General features: G+C 46.6%; 1 protein-coding gene across 1 annotated transcript in view; it reads left to right on the forward strand.

Moving 5' to 3' along the window:
• The first annotated feature begins 1,518 nt into the window (after window positions 1-1,518).
• Window positions 1,519-23,593, forward strand: part of GLP2R (glucagon-like peptide 2 receptor) — a 51,242-nt gene continuing 29,167 nt past the window's right edge. The window contains exons 1-4 of the mRNA XM_012653932.1: window positions 1,519-2,213; window positions 8,227-8,314; window positions 9,940-10,044; window positions 14,497-14,618. Coding sequence (XP_012509386.1) covers window positions 2,028-2,213; window positions 8,227-8,314; window positions 9,940-10,044; window positions 14,497-14,618 — 501 coding nt within the window. The 5' untranslated portion in view covers window positions 1,519-2,027. The remainder of the gene's footprint in view (window positions 2,214-8,226; window positions 8,315-9,939; window positions 10,045-14,496; window positions 14,619-23,593) is intronic.

Consider the following 23,593-nt stretch of genomic DNA (forward strand, 5'->3'; position numbering starts at 1 on the left):
GATCCTTGAGGAGCAGAGGACATGGATGCAGGAGCGAGGGCAGGAGAAGATTCCACAGGGCATTTGCAAGACACAGGATCTTGATTGCATGTTAGACACATCCCGAAACCCCCCAGATCTAACCTGGACAGTAGGAGAAAAAGGGCAGTGACTTTGGGTTAGTATCACTCCATCTGTCCTTTCCTGCTGGCCGAGCCTGAGCAACTGTGTCACGTGCTCTCAGTGGCCTCACACGCTGTGCGCTGTGTTCTGGTTGCTGCCCAGTGGCGTGGGAAGAGGCAGTACCGTGTTGGGCCACTAGATGGCACCCGCCCAACAGGTGGGGAAGTTTGTGGCTCCCATGGTTGTCCCTTCAGAAAAAAGATCTCTTTCAGAACAGGTTCAAAGAGATGAGACAGAATATTCTTAGAAAGTCGGCATTTTCCTTACCAGCATGAGACTTGGAAGGTCATCTCTAGTGTGCAGTGACAGAAGTGTTACAGCCACATCCAACGGATGGGGACTGTCGCTCAGGCATGGTCTCCCTCTGGGTCACTTCGTTCTGCTCTCTGCTGTCCTCTAGAGATGACCACATCGATTCCAGAGGTCACACCATCCAAAGGGTCCATTTTGGGGGGTCTTTTTTCAGATTGAGCATTTTACTGCTAAGGTTTAAAATCGTGCCCTGTGGAGTTCTGAAGATTTCCAGGGATTTCTAGTAAGTGAAGCTCACCTGCTTTCCCCACGGTTCTGAATTCCCTCAGTCAGAGAAGTTAACCGAGATGCGCTCATGGTTTGCCTGGGATGGAAGAAACGAAACAAAACAAAACTAAGTGACAACACATTCTTCTTACCTCCTGCTGACCCGATGTTCATCCAGTCAGGAGGTCTTCTACCCTGGGCCTCCAGTCTGGGGGACTGGGAGAAGCTGTAAGTGGATGCTGGGAGCTGGCGGGACAGAGGTGGGGTGAGGCAGGGCCAAGCAGATCCTTTAGGGGCACAGGGATGAGCCTGCAGGAAAATAGGAACTCACCCAGAGAGGGTAGGGGGAGGGAGTGGGACCCTCCCAAGTAGCTGTGTTCAGGTGACTCTGGTCAGAAGACCTGGGTATCCTCTTTACTTGCTGTGTGGCCTTGGGCAAGCAGCCTAACCTCTCTGAACCTCAATGCTTCTCAGCTGTCCAATGGAGAATCAGTCATACCAGGTTATTGTGAGGATAAATGAAACAGGGTGGTGGATGAAAAGATATTGTAAATGTGAACGTGGTGAGAATGTACTAATATGTTCGTTAGTAAGCGACACATTAGGAATTCTGTACAAAGGATCTGCCAGGTGGGCTGAGCCATGCTACTCAGAACAAGCGGGCATTCAAGAGGACTGAACGCCAGGCTTTTTGACACATTGTTTTGCTATTGTGTGGACATAACCTGAGCCGCTGATTGGGTTTGTGCTTCAGGCCCTGGGGTGGGAGCTGCTCCCTCCTGGGATGATCCACTGTCTCTCCTGTCGTGTCGGCATAAACAGGGCCCAGGGAAGCCCTGCCTCTGTGGCTGCCTCCGCCCGGCCTGCACAAGCTTAATGCCTTAGGAAGAGATAGTGCCCCTCAAAAAGATGCTGTCTCTGGACTGGCTCCAGGCCCGTCACCTCCTGCCAGCTGTTCCTCTGCAGCTCGAACCTGAGCCTGTCCCAGCCCGGCCTTGTGCACTGAGCAGAGCCAGCGGCGGGGAACCCACTGGCTGCCTTGCTCTTCCTCCTTGGCCTGCTGAGGGAGAACCAGGGAGTGCAGCTGACTTGGGGAAGGTCTGGGAAAAATCTCCCTGCTTTTGGGGGGGCAAGGACGGGGGATGAGCCTCTGCTGATGAGGAACTCCGGATATTCGGAGATTCGGTAGGTCGCTCTAGACCAGTTCAGACGCTCTCGGCGCGGCGTGGAGAGGATTTGTGCAAACATTTCCTCTCTGGAAAAGAGGAATGCAAGAGGAGGCTGCCTGCGGTACATCTTGGACGGCGAGAGAGATGTGCCCGCACTTGTGAAAGTGCACGAGGAGGATGAAGCCAGAGCCGGACAGGGCAAGGCCTGGGAGAAGAGTGGGACCCCTGCCGGGGGTCCCTGAGGTGCCCATGGGCATCCCTGCTCCCTGGAGGGACAGCCCTGTCCCCTCCCACAGGAAGCGCTCGCTCTGGACCCCTGGGAGGCCCTTCCTCACCCTGGTGCTGCTGGTTTCCATCAACCAAGTAAGAGCAGTTCATTATGATTATTGCTAATGCTTATTAGTATTAATATTATCAGTTGTGCCTATTTTCTGATTAGAGAAGCAATTCAGGCCTCTTGTAGGCAATTTGGAAAAGAGAAAGCAGTATTAAGGAGATAACGGTCAACCACAATCCTAGCATTCAGAGGTAAGCACTGTGAATATTTTGGCATATTTTCCTCAAATCCTTTTTCTATGCATTTTTTTACACAGTAGAAATTAGAAAGCATAAAATATTTGGTATCCTGGAAACCCCTTTACGTTATATTGTAAGCATTTTCTCACGGCAGCACCAACTCTGTAATAGTATTTAAAATTGCTGCGTGCACATGCCTGGGTACCTTTCGCACGGCTCGGGTCTGAGTGTTTCCGTGGAATGAATAGCGGTCGTTGTTTCGTTTCCTTTCTTTGCTTTTCTTTTCTTTTTCCTTCCTCCCTTCCTTCTTATAAAAATATAGAATGCTCATTGTTAAAAAAAAAAAAAACTATAAAATCCAAAAGTGTTAAATACAAACTGCAAATCACTGTAATTCCACCAGCTAGAGAGACCCCTCATTCACATTGGGGGCTTGTCCTCCAGACATGTTTCTACCATTTGTTTACATACAGCACTTTAAAACAAACACAGGAGTGTACTATAAATATTATTTTTCATAACAAAATACAGGAAGAGTGCAGCTAGCGTTTTTACCGAACACTCGCTACGACGCTGCGCGGGGTCCCGCGCCGGTTTCCCTCCCCTCCCCCTTCACGCCGTCTCACGTTGTGCTCTCAGCCACGCTCTGAGCGACGCGCTCTCCTTCATCTCATTTTATGGATGAGGAAACTAAGTCTCAGGGAGGTTGAGCAACGCTTTCTGTGTCAGTAAATGCAGATGCATGGCATAATATTTATGGGCTTTAAGGAAGTATTATAATGTATTTAGTTAATCTGCTGGAGTTGGGCATGCTGGTAGCTTGCCTAATTCTTATCCAAGGAGATGAGACCTCTGCCGCTTCCCTTTGCAAGGTTCCGTTTTTATACTGGGCTGTGAAGGGAAGGAACCCAGTTCCACTCATCCACTCAGTAGGTTAAGGAAGGGCTCTCTTCCTCCTTTGTTCCACAGGCAGGGTTGGTTCCTGTTTGTAGCCTTGGAATTCTACATCCTGCCCCCACGTAGGGAGGGCTGTGGTGCCAGATCTCATCAGCGTTCACCTTAGCACCGGGACCAGAGAGGTGGAATTCCCTGCATCCAAATTCTCCCAGAGGCTGCCTTCAAGCCCAATCAATGGTTTCACAGAATTCTTGCCATGACGCAAGAACATCGTGGAGGGGCAGGTGGCCCCTGGCCTGCCTCCAGCCCCAGGACTTCAGTCTGTTAGTGGTGGGGCCATTGTTGGGAGAGTTAATAGAGAACGCTCATCCTTGCTTCAATTCTCTGACTATGTCATTGTATCCAGATGATTGTGTAATTTTGTTCACAAGCTGCAGCACTTGGCATGTGAGCATGACATGCTTCCCATACATCATCTCATTTAATCCTCACAACGACCCTCTAAGAGTATTATTACTGAACCCATTTTACTGGTGGGAAGATTAAGCTTCAGAGGAGTGCAACGATTGCCTTCCATTGCGCAGCTCGTGAGCAGTGGAGCCGCTGTGTCTACCCGGGGTGTCCGAAGTCCTGCGTTCTTTCTTCTCTAGTGCTCTTGGGAGCTGTTGACATTCGAATATGCACAGTAACCACAGCGGAATCTGCAGAGCCTCAGGCCGGCTCACAACACTGACAAAGCCACACCGTGCCCACTTCGCTCTCGTATTTCCATGATCAATAATGTGCCCGCTGGCAGTGTCCCCTCCCACCTCTGCCACCCAGTCCGTGCTTTCAGAGCCTCTCACACTGTCTGTTCTCCAGCGTGTGTCTGTAATTCTGATGATCCTCCCCTCGGTTCTCGTCTTAACCCCGTATTCTTTCCCCAGATGTTTATATTACAAGGCTTTGCGAAGACTTTCATGATGAATGTCGCTCATAGACTCTTTCCCTGCATGGACTATAAATGAACGTGGTGTGTTTTCTGGCAGGAAGTCCTTATAAAATTCACTTAATGAGAAATTCTCAGGGATAGTTTAGTTTCTAAACTCAAGCAGGGAAACAGTGCTATCTCCACCCACCCCGTACTCACTGAAGTTATCTAGCTGTTGCTTCAGTGTCAAGAAATCTAAATTACCTGAGGCTCTTTGAGAAGTGAATTTGTGGCCCTTTTCTACGTATCAGGTAGGAGTGTAAAATGGTGCATATCTTAAATTAAAAAAAATTTTTTTTGGTGGGGATAGATAGTTTGGCAGATAGTTTGGCGGTACCAAATTGTACGCATAGTGTCAAAACCCTTTAAAGCTATGTACACTCTGTGACCCAGAAATTCCAATTTGAAGAATTTCTCCTGAGAAAAGAAAGCTGCGCTCTCCAATGTTTAACTATGAGGACTTTACCACAGCTTCATTTATGTTAGCAAACATCTGAAAACAACTTAGGTGTTCAATGCTAGAGGATTTAAAAACTAAATTATAAAAAAAAAAACCTAAATGACATCCCATTTTTCATAGAATATTATGCAGCTGTTAAAAAGGTGTTTTGTTTTATTTATTATTTGTTCCTTGAAATGGAAATATATTCATGATATATCATCTTGTGAAAAATAAAAGGTTACAAAACACTATAAGTTCCTTTCTGGTTAAAATAAAAAAGAAAAGAAAGAAAGAAAAGTGGTTCATATATGTAGAGAGAGGAGTCTGGAAGTAGATGGTGATTTCTGAGTGATGAGATGATAATTCCACCTTCCCCCTTCTCTGCTTATCTGTGATTTCTGTCTCATCTACAGTGGAGTGCATTCCTTCTCTAACAGAGAAAAATAGATTCATTTAAAGAGACTCAATAGAAGGTGTTTTATTGTATTTTTTTCATTTTCACTGATGCTGGGTGCCTATGCAGGGGAAAGAGGAACAAGGCCACACTGGACTTTTCCAATCATAAAAAATCCACTCATGTATCCTCTTTCCTCATAACTTTGCCTGGGAATCTGGCTGTGCTTGAACTTGGACATGCCTCTTGTGTGTTTGATGTCTTTGGGGCAAGGACCTTGGAAGACAGTCTGAGTTTGTCCAGCTCCCTTATGCTGACCAGATTCAGTACTTTTTAGTTTTAGTTTGTTTTTCTGCTTTTGACCACGGCCATCAGCCACGGCAAAGAACGAAGGCTAGGGGAATGTCAGTCCCGGGGCTGGTTGTCCTGCCTCTTCCTTAACCAGGTCCCAGTGTGGTCCCTGAGGCACTTTACTTTGACAGCTTTGAGGATTCTGGAAGCTTGTTATCTGATTTTCACCTCATCTGCTGAATTTGTAAAAATAATAGTCAGTTATGGTCCCATTAAGATGTTTATTTCTTTAAATAATGTTATTGATAATAAACTTCCATATTGTCTCCTGGGCCATAACACAGAGGGATACATTATTAATAGAGATTTAAAACTTATTGGAAAGTGAAACTAAGGGATAGATGCCAATTATTGTGTCATTATTATTACTTATTGGCTAACCCCATGGTTCCCAAACTGTGTGCTAAGGTACCCCAGGGCACCATTGTGAACTCACAGGGGTGCTGTGAGATGTTTTAATTTTTCCAGGCGAGCACAGTGATATATAGCAACTGCCAGACACTGTGCAAACTACTAGCTGAAGGTATTCATGCCTTCAATGTTAGATCACACTTCGTTCCTTTTGATGACGTGGTATCTTTGCAAAGCTGGGTTTTCTTCGTGTCCTGTGATAAACAGCAAGTATTGCACAAAACCGACGTGGAACAGGAAATGAAGGTGGTGGTGTCCGGTCTGATTCTAAAGATGGAGAAGTTGTATAATGCTCAATAGGCACTAAGCTAAGACATAAATATTTATTAAGTTGTTTAGACATAAACAACTGATAAATGAGACCTTAGGTATGTCTTTTGGCCTAGGAGTACTGTGGAAAAATTACTGAGACAGTAAGTTTGGGAACCTCTGGTCTAATGATGTCCACATTAGCTCTTCTTCAAAAAGCTGGCTGTGGGATTTTCTGGAAAATATGCAAAGGAATTACCCATAGACCCCATCATGGGTGCCCCGGCGGCCGGGGTGTTGCTGGGCGAAGGAGGGAGAGGGTAGATTGGACTCATTACTCAGGGAGTGAAAACTGCCCACTCATCGATGGCTGCTTATGGATGGAGTGGGGACGTTGATGTGTGTGTGTGCTTAATGAAATTTAAGTGCCTCTAGGTGGAACATCTCCCCAATTTATGATAGGTTCCTTCATTCCCTATTGTTATACCTGTCCTGCCTCATTCTTTTGGGTTATCTACCTGGCCCAAGAAAGCATTTGAGTTTGTTGCCCCTTGTGAGAGGAGACAAAACCTCAAAGCCAACTTAGAAACTGGGTGATCTTAGATCAGATCATTTATTTAACCCCTCCTGTGTGCATTTCCCTGCCCTCCACCCCACAACTGTGCCTCTGTTTCTTTGGCTGGAAAATGAAGGACAATGAAGGCAGTGCCTGCCCCTGTGCTACGGGCTTGAATCCAGAGACAAAAGACATAATCTCAGCTCTCAAGGAGCTGGTGGGGTAGTGAAGGACATGGACAAATGGCCCACTGATGCACTTGCAGTGTGATGGGCTAGAGGAATCAGTCATGCAGGGGGTTGGAGGGCATTGAGGAGGAGGGTGACTAGCTCAAGACTCCAGGGAGAGAGGTAGTCAAGTATGGCCAGGGTTCACTAGGCTCGAGTTGGGCCTTGAGGGATGAATAGGAGTTCACCAGGTGAAAACGAGGGCAGAAGGGAGTTCCAATGGGGAGTTCAAAGATGGGAAGTCATGAAGGAGCACAGCTTGGAACAGGGAGGGCTGAGATGCTAAATCCTGAGTCAATACTGCTCAGCTCCGTCCTGTGGTCCTGTCACTCTGGAGCAGTGTGGAGGGTAGACGGTGGCATCAGGCCAGAGACGGAGGGAGTGGGAGGCAGGGACAGACAGGAGAGAGATTGCGGAGGTGGAGTTGATGGAGTCTGGTGCCTGGTTGGATGAGGGGAAAGGGGGAGTTGAGAATGACTCCTGACTTCTAATTTGGGACTGAGGGGATGATGCTGCTAAGGCCTGAACCACGCCGGGGGGCGGGGTAGGGAGGAGCTGTACGGAAGCCGAGGATGACAAGCTACAGTGCCACTTGGCTTTTTATGTCAGCCAATTATAGAGTTGCCCTATCTTTAGTAGCTTCTAAATCCTTTTGGGGCAGGGACTGTGTCTTGCTCATCTTTGTACCCCCTTCAATGCCTCCTGGACACAAGCCCTGGCACACAATAGATGCCTGATGGAGATGAGGACATGGAACAATAGGAGAGAAGGTCCCCTTTCAAGATAAGTGGCACAGCTACACGATTAGAAGGTGTTAGGCAACCCAAATTTCCGGGAAGCCTAAGAAGTATGTGCTGTATTTCCGAGGTTCTATGGGGCAGGATAGTCAGCGTCAGAAAGAGAAAACCCAAGGCCTCCATCCAGCGCAGAGCGTCCGTCCACTCAGTGTCTCTGACTCTGTGCCCGGATACTCCCTTTGCTTCACGTCATTGCGTTTCCCGCAGTGTGACGCGTCTCTCTTTGGGATCCACACAGCCTTAGGAGCGTGCAGCTGTTTGTGTGGAAGGGTGTGAGAGTTTAGCATAAGAATATTGCATACCCCTGAACTGTCAACTTCACTTAAAGATTTTAAGAAAGATCTTTCATATTTGTGTTAACACCAATATGATTGATTATGGAGTGAATATAAAATTTGTAAGTATTTTTAAGATAGAGCATAAGATGCCAAAGAACTTCCGTCTCCTCGCGGCAGGCCATTACAGGCGCTTCCGTGAGAAGGTTTGAGGATTGTGGTGGGAAACGACAACAAGGCCACATCTGTGCGTGCGGCTGACCAGGGGTGACCGTGTCTTTGTCTGCTCAGGTTACAGGCTCTCTCCTTGAGGAGACAACGCGCAAGTGGGCTCTGTACAAACAGGAGTGCCTGCGAGACTTACTCAAGAAACCTTCTGGTAAGCTCGTCTATTAGTTATCTGTGGCTGTGTAACAAATTGTCCCAAAGCTCAGTGGCTTTGAACAATAATAATCATTTATTTATGAGAGACAATCATTATCATCTCTCGGAGTTTCTGTGGGTCAGGAATTCAGACGGGCACATTGCGGATGGTTTGTGTCTGTTCCGCAACGTCTGGAGGATGTGGCACCTGCAGGTTGATGCTGCTCTCAGCTCGGAGTTGAGCTGGGACTGGTGACTGGGACACCTCCCCATGGCCTCTCCTCATGGCCTGGGCTTCCACACAGCATGACAGCTTGGTCCCCAAGAGCTGGCCTGACCAGAGGCTACATTGCTTTTTATGATCTGGCCTTGGAAGTCACACAACATCTCTCCTGCCATGTTCAATTGAGCCAGACAGTTACAAAGGCCCACCCAGGCTCAAGGGGAGGAACATGGACCCCCACCTCTCCATGTAAGGGAATACGGGAGATGGGAGGCATGTGGACGTGGCCATCTTTGATAGAAGCCGCCTGTCACAGCACACACACTGCCTGGTCACAGGCCATGAGTAACACTGTAGACTAACCTGGTGATCTATTAGGGGGACGAGGGATCCGCCATCACCCAGAGCATTAACGGACTCTGAGTTATAACATTTCTGTTATCCAAGTCTGCACAAAGTACAGAACATTCCAGCAAAGGTGCAATAGTCTGCTCAGTCCACAGCCTCACCTGCCAGCATGCTGACTCTGTGGGCGTGTCTACCTATCTGTGCCCACCTTAAAAAGAAAGAAAGGCCCATTGCCTTTCTTTGGCCCATTGCCTCTGTGCATTGAGGACTATGGGTGACAGCTGCCCCTCCTCCTCCTCCTCCTGGCTTCTTTCAGATCACTTCACTCAGGGCCCTGGAGGTGGACGGGAGACTGTGGACTCTCCCTTCCTTTCCTGACCCAAAAGCAATCGCCGGCTTCAAGCCATTCCCAGCTCCCTCTGAAGGCCCCTTCGGCCCAGGCAGGTGGGAGTCAAGGTTTGCTATCGGCTACAAGAACCACCTCTCATTTGGAGAATACTCTTTCTGAGGTCAAAGGGGGGAAGGTTTTCTTCATCTGGAGCCATGCCTCATGCGGTTCAGCACCACCTCGCACAGACCAGGTGCTGACACACGGCAGCCAGTTGACGCAGTGCCCCAAGCCTGCTCTCAGCCTAGCAGATCTGCATGTGCAGGGCTCTAGTGCCAGGAACTTGGCTATTCTAGCCTAATAGTGAGCGGATGGTGGGGAATGATGCTTAGTTTCCAGGAGCCAGGAGCTTGCAATATGGACGTTTGGGACCTTGCCGGAAACACCTCCATTTGATTCTGGGGGGCCTATAAGGCTGTTTTAAGTTTTCAGCTTTCCATTGCAGAGCACCAGTGTATAAATCAGCCTCTGAGCTGAGGAGAGTCCAAATATTTCATAACGATCATTGAATTAGTAGTCAAAGGGAGAGATAGGACTATGCAGTGCTGGTGTCGGATACCCGTGACCAAGGACCTCAGTTCTGCAGATCCCCTTGTATCTGCTGATCATTTTACACGTCTCACCATCAGTGGACCCCGTGCTCCAACACTGATGTTCCTTTGGGCCCCTCTTCTCTCTGCAGGTGTATTTTGTAACGGGACATTTGATCAGTATGTGTGCTGGCCTCATTCTTCTCCTGGAAATGTCTCTGTGCCCTGCCCTTCATACTTACCTTGGTGGAATGAAGGTAATAATTCTTATTTTACCAATTTCCCACAGCTCCTTTAAAAGCTGGTCCCTCTTGGGCAGACCAGCCATGGGGGAGGGAGTGGTTAGAGAGAAGGCTCCAACCAAGTGCTTTTCTCAAGTCTTCTTTCCCCACAAAGGGTCACCTAAGCTCTCAGTAATGCATCTTCCTTCTCCCATTGTCTTCTGCAATTCTTCTACTCCTGGACGTTCCATTTACGTAATAGCTCTCTTACTTTGAGGATTATAGAGTACAGACCTGGCGACCATAGAATTCGGCTTTGGTAAGGATAAGAAGAGGAGAAAGAGGTGGGGGAGAAAGATTGAGATGCTCACATCCACACGACTTTTGGCTTGTTAGATGGAGAGGAAGGACTTTAAAACTACCCTTGCATCAGCTCTGGAAGGAGGTGCCACTGAATGGGTGCTTTCAAGCCCGGTGGGACTTGGATGGAGAATTTAACCATGTAGCTTGCCCTGATCCTGTTTCCAGGAAGTGAATATTACTTAGGAACCCAGGATAATATCCCACCCTTACTTGCCCCAGGAGATTGACCTCTCGGTTATTTTATTCTGGAAGAGGAGGGAAGCAATTCTTGGTTAGAATCCTGTTGCCTTTGACCACAGACATAGGCAAATATAACAATAGCTAAAACTATTCTCAGGAAACATAAGTGGTTACAAAGCTCCAGGCAAAAAACAAGGTGAGGATCGGTTTCTGAGAAGGTAAGATGATAGCATTTTGTGTTTAATTTCAGCCCAATAAATTGTCCCATCAGTGTAACCCTGGTTTCTATTTTTGAGGCCTCTAGAGAAAACAGAGAGAGCTTATAAAGAAGACACATTTCTGGGTGGGAGAGTCAGCGACCTATTTTATGGAAGTGGTCTCTGACGAAATCCAGTCGGGATCCGCCCAGGAGGCATGAGGATGTGAGGTTCAAGAGAGGGTGGAAGAGGAGATGCTAGAGAACTTGCAGGACCAGCGGGGTCTGAGTGACTCAGGCAGACAGTCCCCATGGGAGCAGCTCAGTGACGTTAAGAGCTCCAAGGCCAGACCCGGCCTGTCTATTTCACAGTCGGAGACTTGGGCAAGTTCCTGGAGCCCTCCAAGCTGTGGTTTCCTTGTCTGCAAAGTGAAGTGAACAATGGCTAACTCTTCAGTTCATTCTGAGGAGTGAATGAGAAGGCAGGGGCAGAGTGTCACACAGTAGGTGCTTTGTGGATGGGAGCTAGAGCTGAGTCTGAGTCCGAGCCCCTTGGGTCCCATCAGGTCTTTAAGGTCCCCTGATGTCTACAAACTCCTAATGCCACGTGGAACAGACCACCGCCTCCCAGCTGCACCACCCCTGGCCCTCCTCAAGAGCTGGTAGAACAGGGCAAGTCCAATTTAAGAGAAAAAGGTGATCAAAAATCCAAAGATACAAAGAAGGTCAGTTAAAGGCTCTTTTTTAAAAAAATGAATCTGGGTGTGCAGAATGTATACAAGCAGTGTGCCATGGAACAGGGGGGAAGTCACAACATTTTGTACACTGAGCCCTTGGAATCCAAGTGGGTCCCTGCAGTAAAAAGGGGACGTGGAGACAGTGGAAGGGTGCAGAGAAGAACGTTTACAAAAGCGAAGGGCCCGGGAAGAGTCCTTGTGACAGGAGAGTGGAGGAAGGAGGAGAGTAACATGAGAAGGGAGAGTTTGGGGCAAATGTAGGCTGGGATGGCCTCGAAGACCAACAAACGACAACCGAGGCTGGGGCTGGGGCCGGTGGTGAAGGGAATTGTGCATTATGCACGAAGCGTTTCAAACGCTCCTCGGCAGAGAAAGATTATATGGAGCCCTGGACGGTGTTAAGGCACAAAAGAAGAACATGAGATTCGTGGCTGGGGAGGATAACGTTGCCAGCACGTGGCCGCTGCACTGAGGCGTGGAGGAGAGTCGGGAGGTGGGTCTGGAGACCACTGCTGTGGTACAGAGAAAGGGATGAGGAGGGTCCAGACCCAGGCAGAGGCAAGAGGTGGGAGAGAAGGGGAAAGATGAAAGAAAAATATTGGAGGTGCAATGGTCACAACTTGTCACCAATTGGAGTAGAAATTGAGGGACAAAGAGTGGAAAATGAAGGGGAGGAAAACAAACTCCTTCCCCCACCTCCATTCCTGCCTCAGGGATGGTCTCAAGTCCCACCTGGTCCCACCCAAAGCCCCCCTCATCTGGTTGGTAGCCGGGTCCCCTCCGTCCCTCACTGCAGCCTACCAGTGCCCTGTTTCTGCTCCCTGGTCTGCTCACTAGTCCTCACCTCAGATCCGCCCCCCACGAGCTTGCTAAAATGCCAACGGCATTATGCCGGCCCCCACCACGACACCTACAAATGGCATGCGAGACCTTCTGCAACCCGGCCCAGCCGGCCTCGTAGGCATCCCCTCCCACGTCCGCTGTCCCTGCACTTCAGCCGGACGAACAACCCCAGGCTCTGCTCCTGCCCGGCCGCTGTCTGTCCAGGAGACCCCTCAAAGGCTCTGCCCACACTCTTCTGCCTATAAACCCCTGCAGTTCTCAGCTCAAATCATCCGTCCTTCCAGAAGATTTCTCAGACTTCTCCCCACAAGTACAACGGATCTCTGCCTTTCTGAGGCCTCTCCTATACCTGTGCCATCTTCTGTCTTAGCATGTGTAACTGTTTATGGCACTTTCTATTTGCACTCCCACAGCTAGACTCCAAGCTGAGCCCTATTCATTTTGTGTCCCCAGCACAGAGCGCTATGGCTGGCACTGACAATGCAAGTGCCAGGTGACGTTACTGCCATTCACTTAATCAAGAAATGTTTATTAAACATACCTACGATATATTAGTGACCAAAACAGGATACAATCTCTCTCCCTGTGGGGCCCATGTGCTCACAGGAGAGACAGATAATTATTCGCAGACGTAGTAAATAAGAGTCAGCATGTTTGAATGTGATCTATTTTGGACAAGATAGAGGGGGGCAGGGAGGGGAGAGCTGGAGTGGGGGGCGAGTTGCATTTGTAAATTGGGTAGTCAGGGAAGGCTTCGATGACAGGGTGACCTTTCAGTGAAGACTTAGAGGAGGTGACATTTTAGCCGGTAGGGGGCGTGGCCAGGAGGGAAGGACACAACAGCACCGAGGCCCCATGTGGGGAGGTGCCTGGTGGGCTGCATGAAGGAAGGAGGCAAATGCAGCTGGAAGGGGAAGCGAAGTGACAGGTCAGGGCAGAGGGTTTTGGAGCCCAGATCTTGCGGGACTTTGTGGAAGTCCGGGAGACTTGTTCTCAGAAAGCCCTTGGAAAATTGTTAGCAGACGCTTGACCTAATGCAGCTGATGTTGTATTTGGCTCAGTCTCACTGCTGTGGGGCCCTTAGATGTGCGGGGCAAGCCTATGGGGGGGGTTGCAGGAACCCAGGTGACAGATGCTGGTTCCAATCAGGATGGAAGCAGGAGGAGGAAGCGGCGGTCAGGGTCTGGTGTGGTTGAAGGTAGAGCTGACGGCTTAGCTGGGGGGACAGATGAGCGCTATGAGACAGAGAGAAGGTGAGGATGACCTCAGGTTTGGGGCCAGGGGACTGGAGGAGGAGTTTGCCATCCACTGGGGCAGGAAATATGTCAGGGAAGCAGATTTTGAGGAGAACTTGAAGAGTTTGGGGTGTGTTGCTCGAGACGTCAATTAGACACCTGGTAGCGCTGTCGGGCGGCAGGTGGATGTACCATACGGGTGTCCTGCAATTAAATTCAGCAGCTAGTTACGGTTGCCCCACGGTGTGCAGGGGCAGGACTAGGAAGTTCCAAAAATTTTCATGCGTGTTTGGAAGTCTAGGCCCTGACCCTCCAGGTAGGAGCACCTTCGGGGAGTGGATGTGACTGAGTCGCAGCAGCAGTCAGAGCGACTTACCCATCGCTTGCACACACTCTCATTTGATTCCTGCCCAAACCGTGGAGGGTCCGTGCCACCATTATCCCCAGTTCCTGAACAAGAAACCAGAAGCCTTAGAGGATGGGAGGGCGGGACCCAGCACACAGACAGGTGCAGGGGTGGCTCACTGGGCTTCACCCGGGCCTGCCAGCCTTGTGCCCACTGCTTTCTCCTGTTCATGGCGTGGCCTCTTGGGCACAGGAGGATGCCCTAGAACCAGCCCCAGGAGCCCAGGTCTGCGTCTCCCAGCTGGGCTGTACCTTGGAGGGCTTATAACATCTCTGAGTCACCAGGGACTGTTCTAACTCCAGGGACTTTGGGTAAACACAGCAGACATTAGCGGACCATGGTTTGTTACAAAATTTAGAGGCTTCTGTGTTTTTCTTTCCATCCCAAATAAACAGTGAGGATGCTAATGAGCCCCTAAAAGGGGAAATGAGAATCCCTTTTCCCTGGGATTTTCCACAGCTTTGCGGCATGCTGGGGGGAGCGGGCCGTGTGTCCTGACCTTTCCTCTAGAGCTTTGTTTACTTTCAGAGAGCTCGGGAAGGGCCCGCAGATACTGCTTGGCTCGGGGGACTTGGCAGACGCGCGAGAACGCCACAGATATTTGGCAGGATGACTCCGAATGCTCTGAGAACCACAGCTTCAAGCAAAACGTGAGTTTGCTCGGCTTGGTGATAACAAGCCACCCTCCTCCAGGACACCCGGGTGGCCCCGCAAAGATCCTGTCCCCAGCGTGTCTGCCCCAGGCTCGGCTAGGGAAGCGCCATGGTCACACAAAGCAGCACCCCCTGTGGGAGCCTCTGCGTTCCTTCCACTCGAATCGTGATGAGCAGATCCTAAGGGAAGTCGGTCTTCCGGAGTTGGTCCTAGCATTGCACTCGCTGTTCCCTGTGCCTGGAACACCTTTCCCAGCTCCCCTGTGGCTGCTGCCTCCTCCTCATTCAGGTTTCAGTTCAAATGTCTCCTTCAAAGAGAGATCTTCAGTGGTCACTCCATGCAGAGGAGGCTCCGCGGTCACCTTCTGCCACACTCCCCCGATGTACCCCTTTATAGCCCCTGCCACCCCCCGAAACCCTCGTGTGTTTGCTTATTTGTTATCTAGGCCTCTCGCCAGGATGTAGACCCAGCGGTGGCAGCGGACGCGTGTGCCTCAAGGGGGTGGCACCGCACTGGGTCTGGGTCAGACTTCACTTCCTGGCTGTGGGCCTGGTGCAAGTGGCCTCACTTTGCTGGCGTCCACTACCCCATTCACCCCACGGGGATCGTGTTTGCTGCCTGCGATTGTTGTGAGGATTTAGAGAGTCAGTGGATGTAGATTTCTTAGGAGGAAACTGGCATGCAGTCAGCTTGGCTTGGTGATAAGCGTTTGGGGCCCAAACACAGTGGGAGTTCCGGCCCTGTCACCAGGGCCCAGCGCACCCCACAAACACATCCCTGCTTCAGCCTCCCCCCACGTGCTTTCTTTCCAGGATCCGTCCCTCTGTCCTTTCTTGTTAGGCTCTTGCTCTTCTCCCGAAAGACCTCCTGTTTGTCCGAATCCCGCCCACCTTCTTTCAAAGTGAAGCGCGAGAAGCAGAAGAGAGAAAGAGATATTTGGGAATGATAGGGCCACCTAGGGCCACAGCGCAGTTTCTTTCACTCGGACAGTCAGGCTGCAAACATTAATGAAGCACCTACTATGGGCCAGGTTTTGCACCAGGCACTGGAGTAAACAGGGAATGAGATGCGGCTGCTGCCTTTGAGGAGCTCAGCGCTCAGAGCGCTGTGATCACTGCTGGGACCCAGGGTGACAGCAGAGGGGGAGGCCAACACAGCCTGGGGGCGGGGAAGGAGATGGCCCCCGGGAAGAGTGAGAGCAAGAAAGAGGAACACACACCCGGGGTCAAGGAGTGCACGGGGCTCTGGGGCCGCTTTGAGGGCTGAGGAGGAGGACACAGGTGGAGGTGAAGCCTCAGGACAGGTGCGGTGATGAAGGACTCTGCCTTGCTAAGGACTTAGGACTTTGCATGTTCAGGTAGGCAAGGGCCACAGCTCAAAGACAACAAGATCTCAGGTTGCTGGCTTGGGCCGGGGAGGAGATTGGAAAATGTGCCTCCTTGAGATGGGGGACCCAGGAAGAGTTCTTGCCCTGGATCTCCCCTGGGTTCTAGATTTTTCACTACCTAATCCTTTGCCCTCACTTGAGCCAGCAAACCTCCCTCGTCCCCTGTCCCCTAAGATGTGGCTAGCTGCTTTCATAGCAATTGGATTTTGAAATTCTTTGGCTTTCTTAAGTCATTTTATTATAATATTCTCCCATCCATTGCTAAAGATACTGTACTATTGTAGTTTAAAGTTTAGGGACAGGGAAGGCAAGGAGCTCAGTTCTAGAAACACTATCCGTGTGGCCCAAGCCCCCAGCGTCTCTCCAGCATCTGTAAGATGGGGTTGATAACAGCAGCATTGCATGGCCTGGTTGTGAGGCCTGAGAAGGCAGTGAATGTGGCATGATTAGAACACCTCCCAGCACCCAGCAGACACTTGATAGTTGCAATTATTGCATTTCTTCTCGAAATGTCTTCCTTGGTCCTCTACAAAAAGTTCTCTCCCTCCCTAGGCCTCTCTCTGGTCCACTCCTAGGGCTGTGAGCACAGCATACTTGTTACCTTGAGTTTTTGGTGTCTGTGATGTTGGCTTTTCTGCACTGGCTACTTGGTGGTTGTTGTTTTCATGTACCATTTTAATTGATTTTCAGAAATAAAAAATCTAGCTTTTTGTTAAGTTATTAAGGTCAATTTATGTAGCTTATTCTATTTATGAATGCAGTGAGTTTTAATATTTCTTTCAGTTTTTATTTTGTCTTCTATACATTATGCTGTAAGAAATAGAAATACTTTCAAGGTTTTTGATTAATTTATGTTGCCACTTACAAACTAGCTATTTAATTACCCTTTTACCTTGTAAATTGCATTAGTATATTTGAGATGCTTTCAATAGTTTAAGTATCTTAAATATTTGTTATAACAAGAAAATCTTAATTCTTAAGCAATTCTAGTTTATCAAATACATCAAAGTTATATGGTAAGTCTTAATGTTTCTGACATATGTCAATACTATTTTGATCAAGTTTCCAACTTAAAGTTTAAAATTAAGTACTTATTGACATATTTCATGTTGCAAGCATCGTATTAATGTATTAGCTCCCCTAATGCCATACGCTTATAATTCTAATTATATACAGACTGTGCAAGTCATTTAAAAAACCTCTATATGAGGGAAAGATGGATATGGGATGGTGCCAAGTGCAGTTTAATGGTAGAATCGAGGTGGTGGATATACAGGCATTCTTTATAAAATTCCTTCAACTTTGCTGTATGTTCGACATTTTTCATAATAAATATAAAGAAAACACAAGAAAAAAATTGTATATCTGAATTTAACACAAAACTATTAATAAAGGTAAGGCAAGATTGGCTTAAACCTTGCAAAGGTTAAGACAGAAAACAAAAACTATCACACTAAGAAACAAACTGGCCCCAGGAAAGTAGGGGTTTCTGTCTCAGGAGACATGGTTGCCTATAGAGCAAAGATGCATTAGGTCTGGCTGTCAATAACGCTGGTGTAGGTGTGTTCGGAGATGTTTACCAACTAGCTGCCTGCTTCCACTCCTGAAAAAAGAAGGGCTCTGATTTGTAACACTTGCCAATTTCTGTGGTGTAAATACTCCCACATGGCCAGTTTCAGGCTACCAACGTGATGTCACTGAATGCAGAGTAGGGGTGAGACGTGCAGTAGCCCACCATTCGATAGCTCGTCCACCATGCAGATACAATAGCACAGGTAACCTCAATAGCATTGAACGTGTAGAAAAATAATTAGGAAGTGATGAGTTTTGAGTATTTGTTACTCTTATTTTTAATATAACTTATTTCGCTGTAAATTTGTATGGTTTGATTTTTAATAATGCTTGTGTTTGACAACTGGCTCACTGAACATTTGCCAATGAGTTTTCACAAACCGGGATGACCACACCACTAGGTGACTTTTTCCACTGTTGCCGACATGTGAGTCCCAAGTCCATGCCCTTTGGAGGCGCTTGCTCTTTCCCAGGTTCGACATATTTCATTACCAAATTATTTGGTCTAAGGGGAACCTGCCACACCCCATCCTGACTGTGGCTCGCTTCCTTTAGAGCCCCGTGGGTGTTGGCATGACCTTGGCTCTTTTGAAGTCTGTCCTACCTTCCCATCGGGCAGGAAGAGCCTTCCACTGGGTCTTCCACATCCTCGGGGATTTCTTTCTAAACCTCTTTTAAACTTTATTACCTGATTTGAGTTTGCAGAATTCTATGTTCCTTATACAGTTTTACTGTGTGAGAGGTCACACCTCTTAAAGAGATCAAAATGACACTTATAGTTAAATTGGATTCAGTTTATCTCAAGAATTTCTCAGACCTTTTTGCACCAAAATCATACTAATTGTATGCCTTGAATTGGGCGAATTGTGTATATTTCTTATCTGTCCTGCTTGACTGTAAACTGCTTGAGAACAATGACAAAGTCATAGTCACATTTGAATACCACCCCCAAACCCCTGGCCTACTACTGGGATGCACAATAGCCTTTACATACAGTAGTCACTTAATACATACTGAATGGATGGTTTCACAGACTCTGGGTCAGCTGGTCTCTGATGGGGCCTCGCCATCCACTGTTGCCAAAGTTCACCAGGTGATTTTAACACGCAACCAAGGCTGAGACCCGAGGAGTTCAGCAAGTGTGAACGTGCCCTAGGTCTGCAGCGGCACCGTCCCCAAGTCAGCAAGTGGGGACAGCAAACCACAGTTTGAAAACTGCACTTTCAAAGACTGGAAGTAAAGATTTCTCTCTTTAGAAAAGCCAGGACCTAGGCCTCCTCCCTCTGTAGATGGCCATATTTCCAAGAATTCAAATACTTAAAAAAGAGCAAAAACAAAAAACAAAAACAACTTCTGGCCATGTTTACCTGTGTTTCTAATAGAGGGTTGAAATTTTGCCCAAAAAAGGCCAGTGTTAGTAAATCTTTGCCCTTCGGAGTTTTGGCAAACAAAATATGTTACGTTCTTCCAACTAATGTGACACTAGGGGTCCTTATGCATGTCCAATGGCCCTTTTAAGGAGAGCGTGTGTGTGTGTGTGTGTGTGTGTGTGTGTGTGTGTGTGTGTGAGTGTGTGTGTGTGTGTGTGTGTGTGTGTGTGTGCATGCGCATTAGCACGTATATTTACTAATTCATTGGTATGGAATTGTGTTTAGTAGTATAGAAATAAATTATTTTACCTTACTTCAAGCTGTTTTTGTTGTCCTTAAAAGAAGTGTTTTCTATTCTTAAATGCAGAAGTTAATTGATATACACATATCAATAGCTATATATGTATATAATTTTAATATTCACAGTACATGATTTTAATAACAAATTTTAATTTTAATGTAATTTATAATATATATCAATTGATTATTTTAACTTTTCCAACATTTATTTTGAAATATTCAAACTTATAGAAAAGTTAAAAGCGTAACAAAATAGACACTCATGTATCCACTATTAAACTTCAAAATGTATTAAAATTTTGCTACATTTGCTTTCTCTCTCTCTCTCTTTTGGAAATATTTAAAATAATTTGCAGATACCATGAGATTTCACCCCTAAATATTCATCAGGTATTGCGTTCTAAGATTAAGAACATTATTCCACAAAATTACATCACCATTTTCTCAACTAAGTAAAATTAATAGTGATTTCATCATACCACCGTATTTCATCCATATTCAATTTCCATCCATGTTGAAATTTCCCCAGTTGTTTCCCTGAACTTTTATAGCTTTTCTGCCCTGGACCAGTATCTACTCCAGGTGCATATGTTGCATTTAGTTTTATATCACAGTAGAATCTTTAATTTAGAGCAGTCCTCCCTACTTTTTTCCATGATAACATTGGTTTTTCAAAGAGACCAGAAGAGTTTTTTGGTAGAATGTTCCACAATCGGGATTTGAATGTTCCCTTGGGTTATCATTAAACTCATTCCTCCATCCTCTGTATTTCCTAGAAACTGAAAATTAGGTTTAGAGGTTTGCTGAAATTCAAGTAAGTCTTCGTTGATGACGTGCACCTTGTACGGCATCACACCTGTAGGGCTAAATGGCAGGTGCCGCGCTGTAATGACGTTACGTTTGATCACTTGGTCAAGGGAAAGACGGCCAAGTCACTCAGTGGTGAAGTTACATTTCTCCTTTTCTATTTGATAAGTTACCAGTGGGGCAATACTTTGGTACCGTGTGTTTATCTTGTTCCCTAACAAACCTTCATCAGTGTTTTAGCCTTCATTGATGATTCTTGCCCTCAGTCAAGCTCTGTTATTCCTTCTACATTTATTAGCCGGCATTCTTCCACAAAGACAACCTCCTCCCCACCTGCTTTTTTGGGTTTCATTATGGACTTTCAGATTGATTTATTCAGTTATACTCATTATTTTTCGATGCTCCGAGTTTTCTACATTTAACTAGTGAAATCCCTTCAAGCTGGTTCTTGTATCCCTTTGTTGTAACCCATTAGTCTTTGAACACCTCCTTATTTTCTGGTGCAACAAAATGGTGCAAGCTAATCTTAGATTTTCCCTGCTCCAGGCCTAGAATCAATGGTTTCTTTTAGGAGTCTTGGGTTCTTTAAGTGGAGGAATGGTGCTAGAAACCAAGATCTCAATGCTAGGTATGCTCATTACTATTACAATTGTATAATTGCCTTTTTCATCCTGTTCTCTTTGATTTTGTTTTTAAATAAGTAGAATATTGACAGGTTTTGAAAGTCAAAACTTTATGAAAAGGTATACTTGGCGAAGTCTCACTCTCATCACTATCTCCAACACTGTCTTCCTACCTATCCCCTATAGATAATCATTTTTATTATTTTCTGGCTGTTTGGGGAAAAAAATCCCTCAAACATTTTTTTTTTCCTTCTGCTTTCACACCACAATAATCATCAACACAGAAGAAGACTTCTGTGGCCAAATGTGAGTTTTTTTCTTTCCTGCCCACCAAGCAGCAGACACCAGCTGGGTGTCCTCTAATTCAATTCCTACTCTATCTGTCTGGAGATAGCATCAGATCCCACAGGGTGAGGGGCTCAGTCCCCAAGACTGCTCCCCCCACCAGTCACAAGTTCAGCCTCTAGAACTTCTGAACAACAGGTTTCAAGTTGCGGTTTCCATGACCTCCTCTTTAGGTTGGAGTAATTTGCTGGAGTGGCTCACAGAACTCAGGAAAACACATTTACCCATTTATGATAAAGGATATTACAAAGGACACAGATGAAGAGATGCACAGGGCCAGGTATGGGGGAAGGGGCATGGAGCTTTCATGCCCTCCCTGGGCACACCACCCTCCAGGAACCAGCTATCTGGAAGCTCTCCAAACCCAGTCCTCTTGGGTTTTGTGGAGGCTTCACTGGATAGGCATGACTGACAGCCATGTAGAAATGTGATTAGATAGAAGGATATGGTCTCACGCTAATAGACTCAGTGGGGAGACCCAGTGAACCCTGTCTGTTCACATTCTTCTTGGCCTCTGTCCAGCATTCCTTCCTCCAGGGTGTAGGGCAGGACCCTGTCTGGAGTGAGAGTCTTGGAACCCACAATCAATTAGAGTCCTGCCTTGGACAGGAAAGAGAAGGGCAGGAGAAGGGCAGAGGGAGAGATTCTGTTTACTGTAACAAGGGCTATGGAAGTTATGAGCCAGGAACTGTGGACTAAAACATATATATGTGTGTGTGTGTGTATATCTTAACAACACACTGGATCACACTTTCTGTTTTCTTTCTTTTTCTTTTTTTTATTGAATTATAACATATGTCTTGTGTTTCTTTTTGCAAAACTAAGAAAATATGTAAATATGTTATTCCTCATTTTTCTTACACAAAAAGTAGTATAGCAGATACCCCATTCTGCATCTTGCTTTTAACGACGTATCCTGGAAATCATTCTGTGTCAGTTCCTAGAAACATTTCTCTCTTTTTCCCCGCTGCATAGTACTCTACCTGTGTATCTACCATTGTTTAGTCAGCCACTGTCCTATGGCCTTTGGGTTATTTCCAATCTTTTATTCATAACAGTATCACAATGAATAACCTTGTATGTATATGTTCGTGGCGGTATATCTTTTCGAACATTCCTAGGAAGGGGATCACTGGATTAAAGGTAGATGCATATATAATTTTGTTAGATATTGCCAAAGTCCCCTCCGTAGGGGTTCTACCATTTTGTCCTCCCTTCCACAATGTATGAGAGCGCTTACGTCCTCACGGACGCATATTACACCTTTGGTAGGACGGTTTTCATAAAGGTGTCTAAGTGACTTGAGAGTCACTGGTTGGTACTAAGAGTGAAGTAGAGACTGTCTGGATGTTTTGGAGCCTCTAGGGAAGTAGCCAGGTTTTGATAGAGACCTGAATTGAATATAGAGGACAGTTTTAGGCAATCCTATAAAAAACACAATTAAACCAACTGTAGCAGGTGCTACTGGTGCCCTGCCTGTATACCCTTGCACTAATCAATTCAGTATACAGCTGCCTAACTTCCTAACTAGTACATGCATTTCTTTGCTAGCTCTTTGGTTCCTGGAGCCCACTTTGTTTGCTGAAATGCAGGTAGAAGTGCCCTCAACCAATGACTGGCAGGAGTTGGTATATAAATACCCCAGCGCCCTCAGTCTTGGGGTAGTCAACCCTGAAGCTTCCAGAGCTTCCTGAGTGGGATTAAGCTCTAGCTTCCCACCGTGGTAACTGGCTTGATAATGCGTCCTTTATTTGTCCTAACTTCTCCCTTCCCCTACTGAAGACTTTTTCACTTTCCACATAAACTACTTGCATTCCAATTCTCTTCTCAGAGTCTGCTTCTTAGAAACCCAAACTAAGACACAGACAAGAAAAACCAAACATTTCCCCTAATTTGTTCCTAGAAAGCATAAAATACAAGCATATGCTTTTAAAAATCATAATTCAGGAACAAATAATTAGATTATGTAATTAAATATGTTAGTCTCTTATCTCTAATAAAATAAAATAAACAAAATAAATGATGTTAAAATAACTCAGTAAAGTCTTGATTTACCACCTCGATATGCCACCCTCAATTTAAAGAAACCATACCACTGTGTGTGTAGGTACACAAAACCCTTCTCTGCTTTCAAGATGTTGGTAGTCTATCTGGAAAGACAAGATGAATGCAAACAAAGCATTAATTAATATAATTGGTGCCCCCATTTGTGAAACAGACTACAAGTGCTTTGACAATAAGAGTTTATATAATAAGCAGAGAGGCATTGGAGGAGGATTTCTTATAAGAGGTGGGTTTGTGCTGGTCTTAGAAGGATAGATTTAGTTGCAAGGAGAGGAGAGACAAGAGCAGTTAGAGACCCAATCGATTGTAGGGATCTTGACGAGGTCCATAGAAAACAATTCTAGATAGAAATGTGGTTGGGACTGACTCGGAAAGCTCAAGACCTACACAGAGAGTCCTGCATCCAGCCCACCACTATAAGAAGTGTTAGAGGAAGTCATTAACACAGAAATAAAAATAGAACGCATGGGCATTTTGATCTACCTAAAGGAATGAAGAGCATT

Source organism: Propithecus coquereli, unplaced genomic scaffold, assembly GCF_000956105.1.
Source record: "Propithecus coquereli isolate 6110/MARCELLA unplaced genomic scaffold, Pcoq_1.0 Scaffold435, whole genome shotgun sequence".
NCBI classification, from domain to species: Eukaryota; Metazoa; Chordata; class Mammalia; order Primates; family Indriidae; genus Propithecus; species Propithecus coquereli.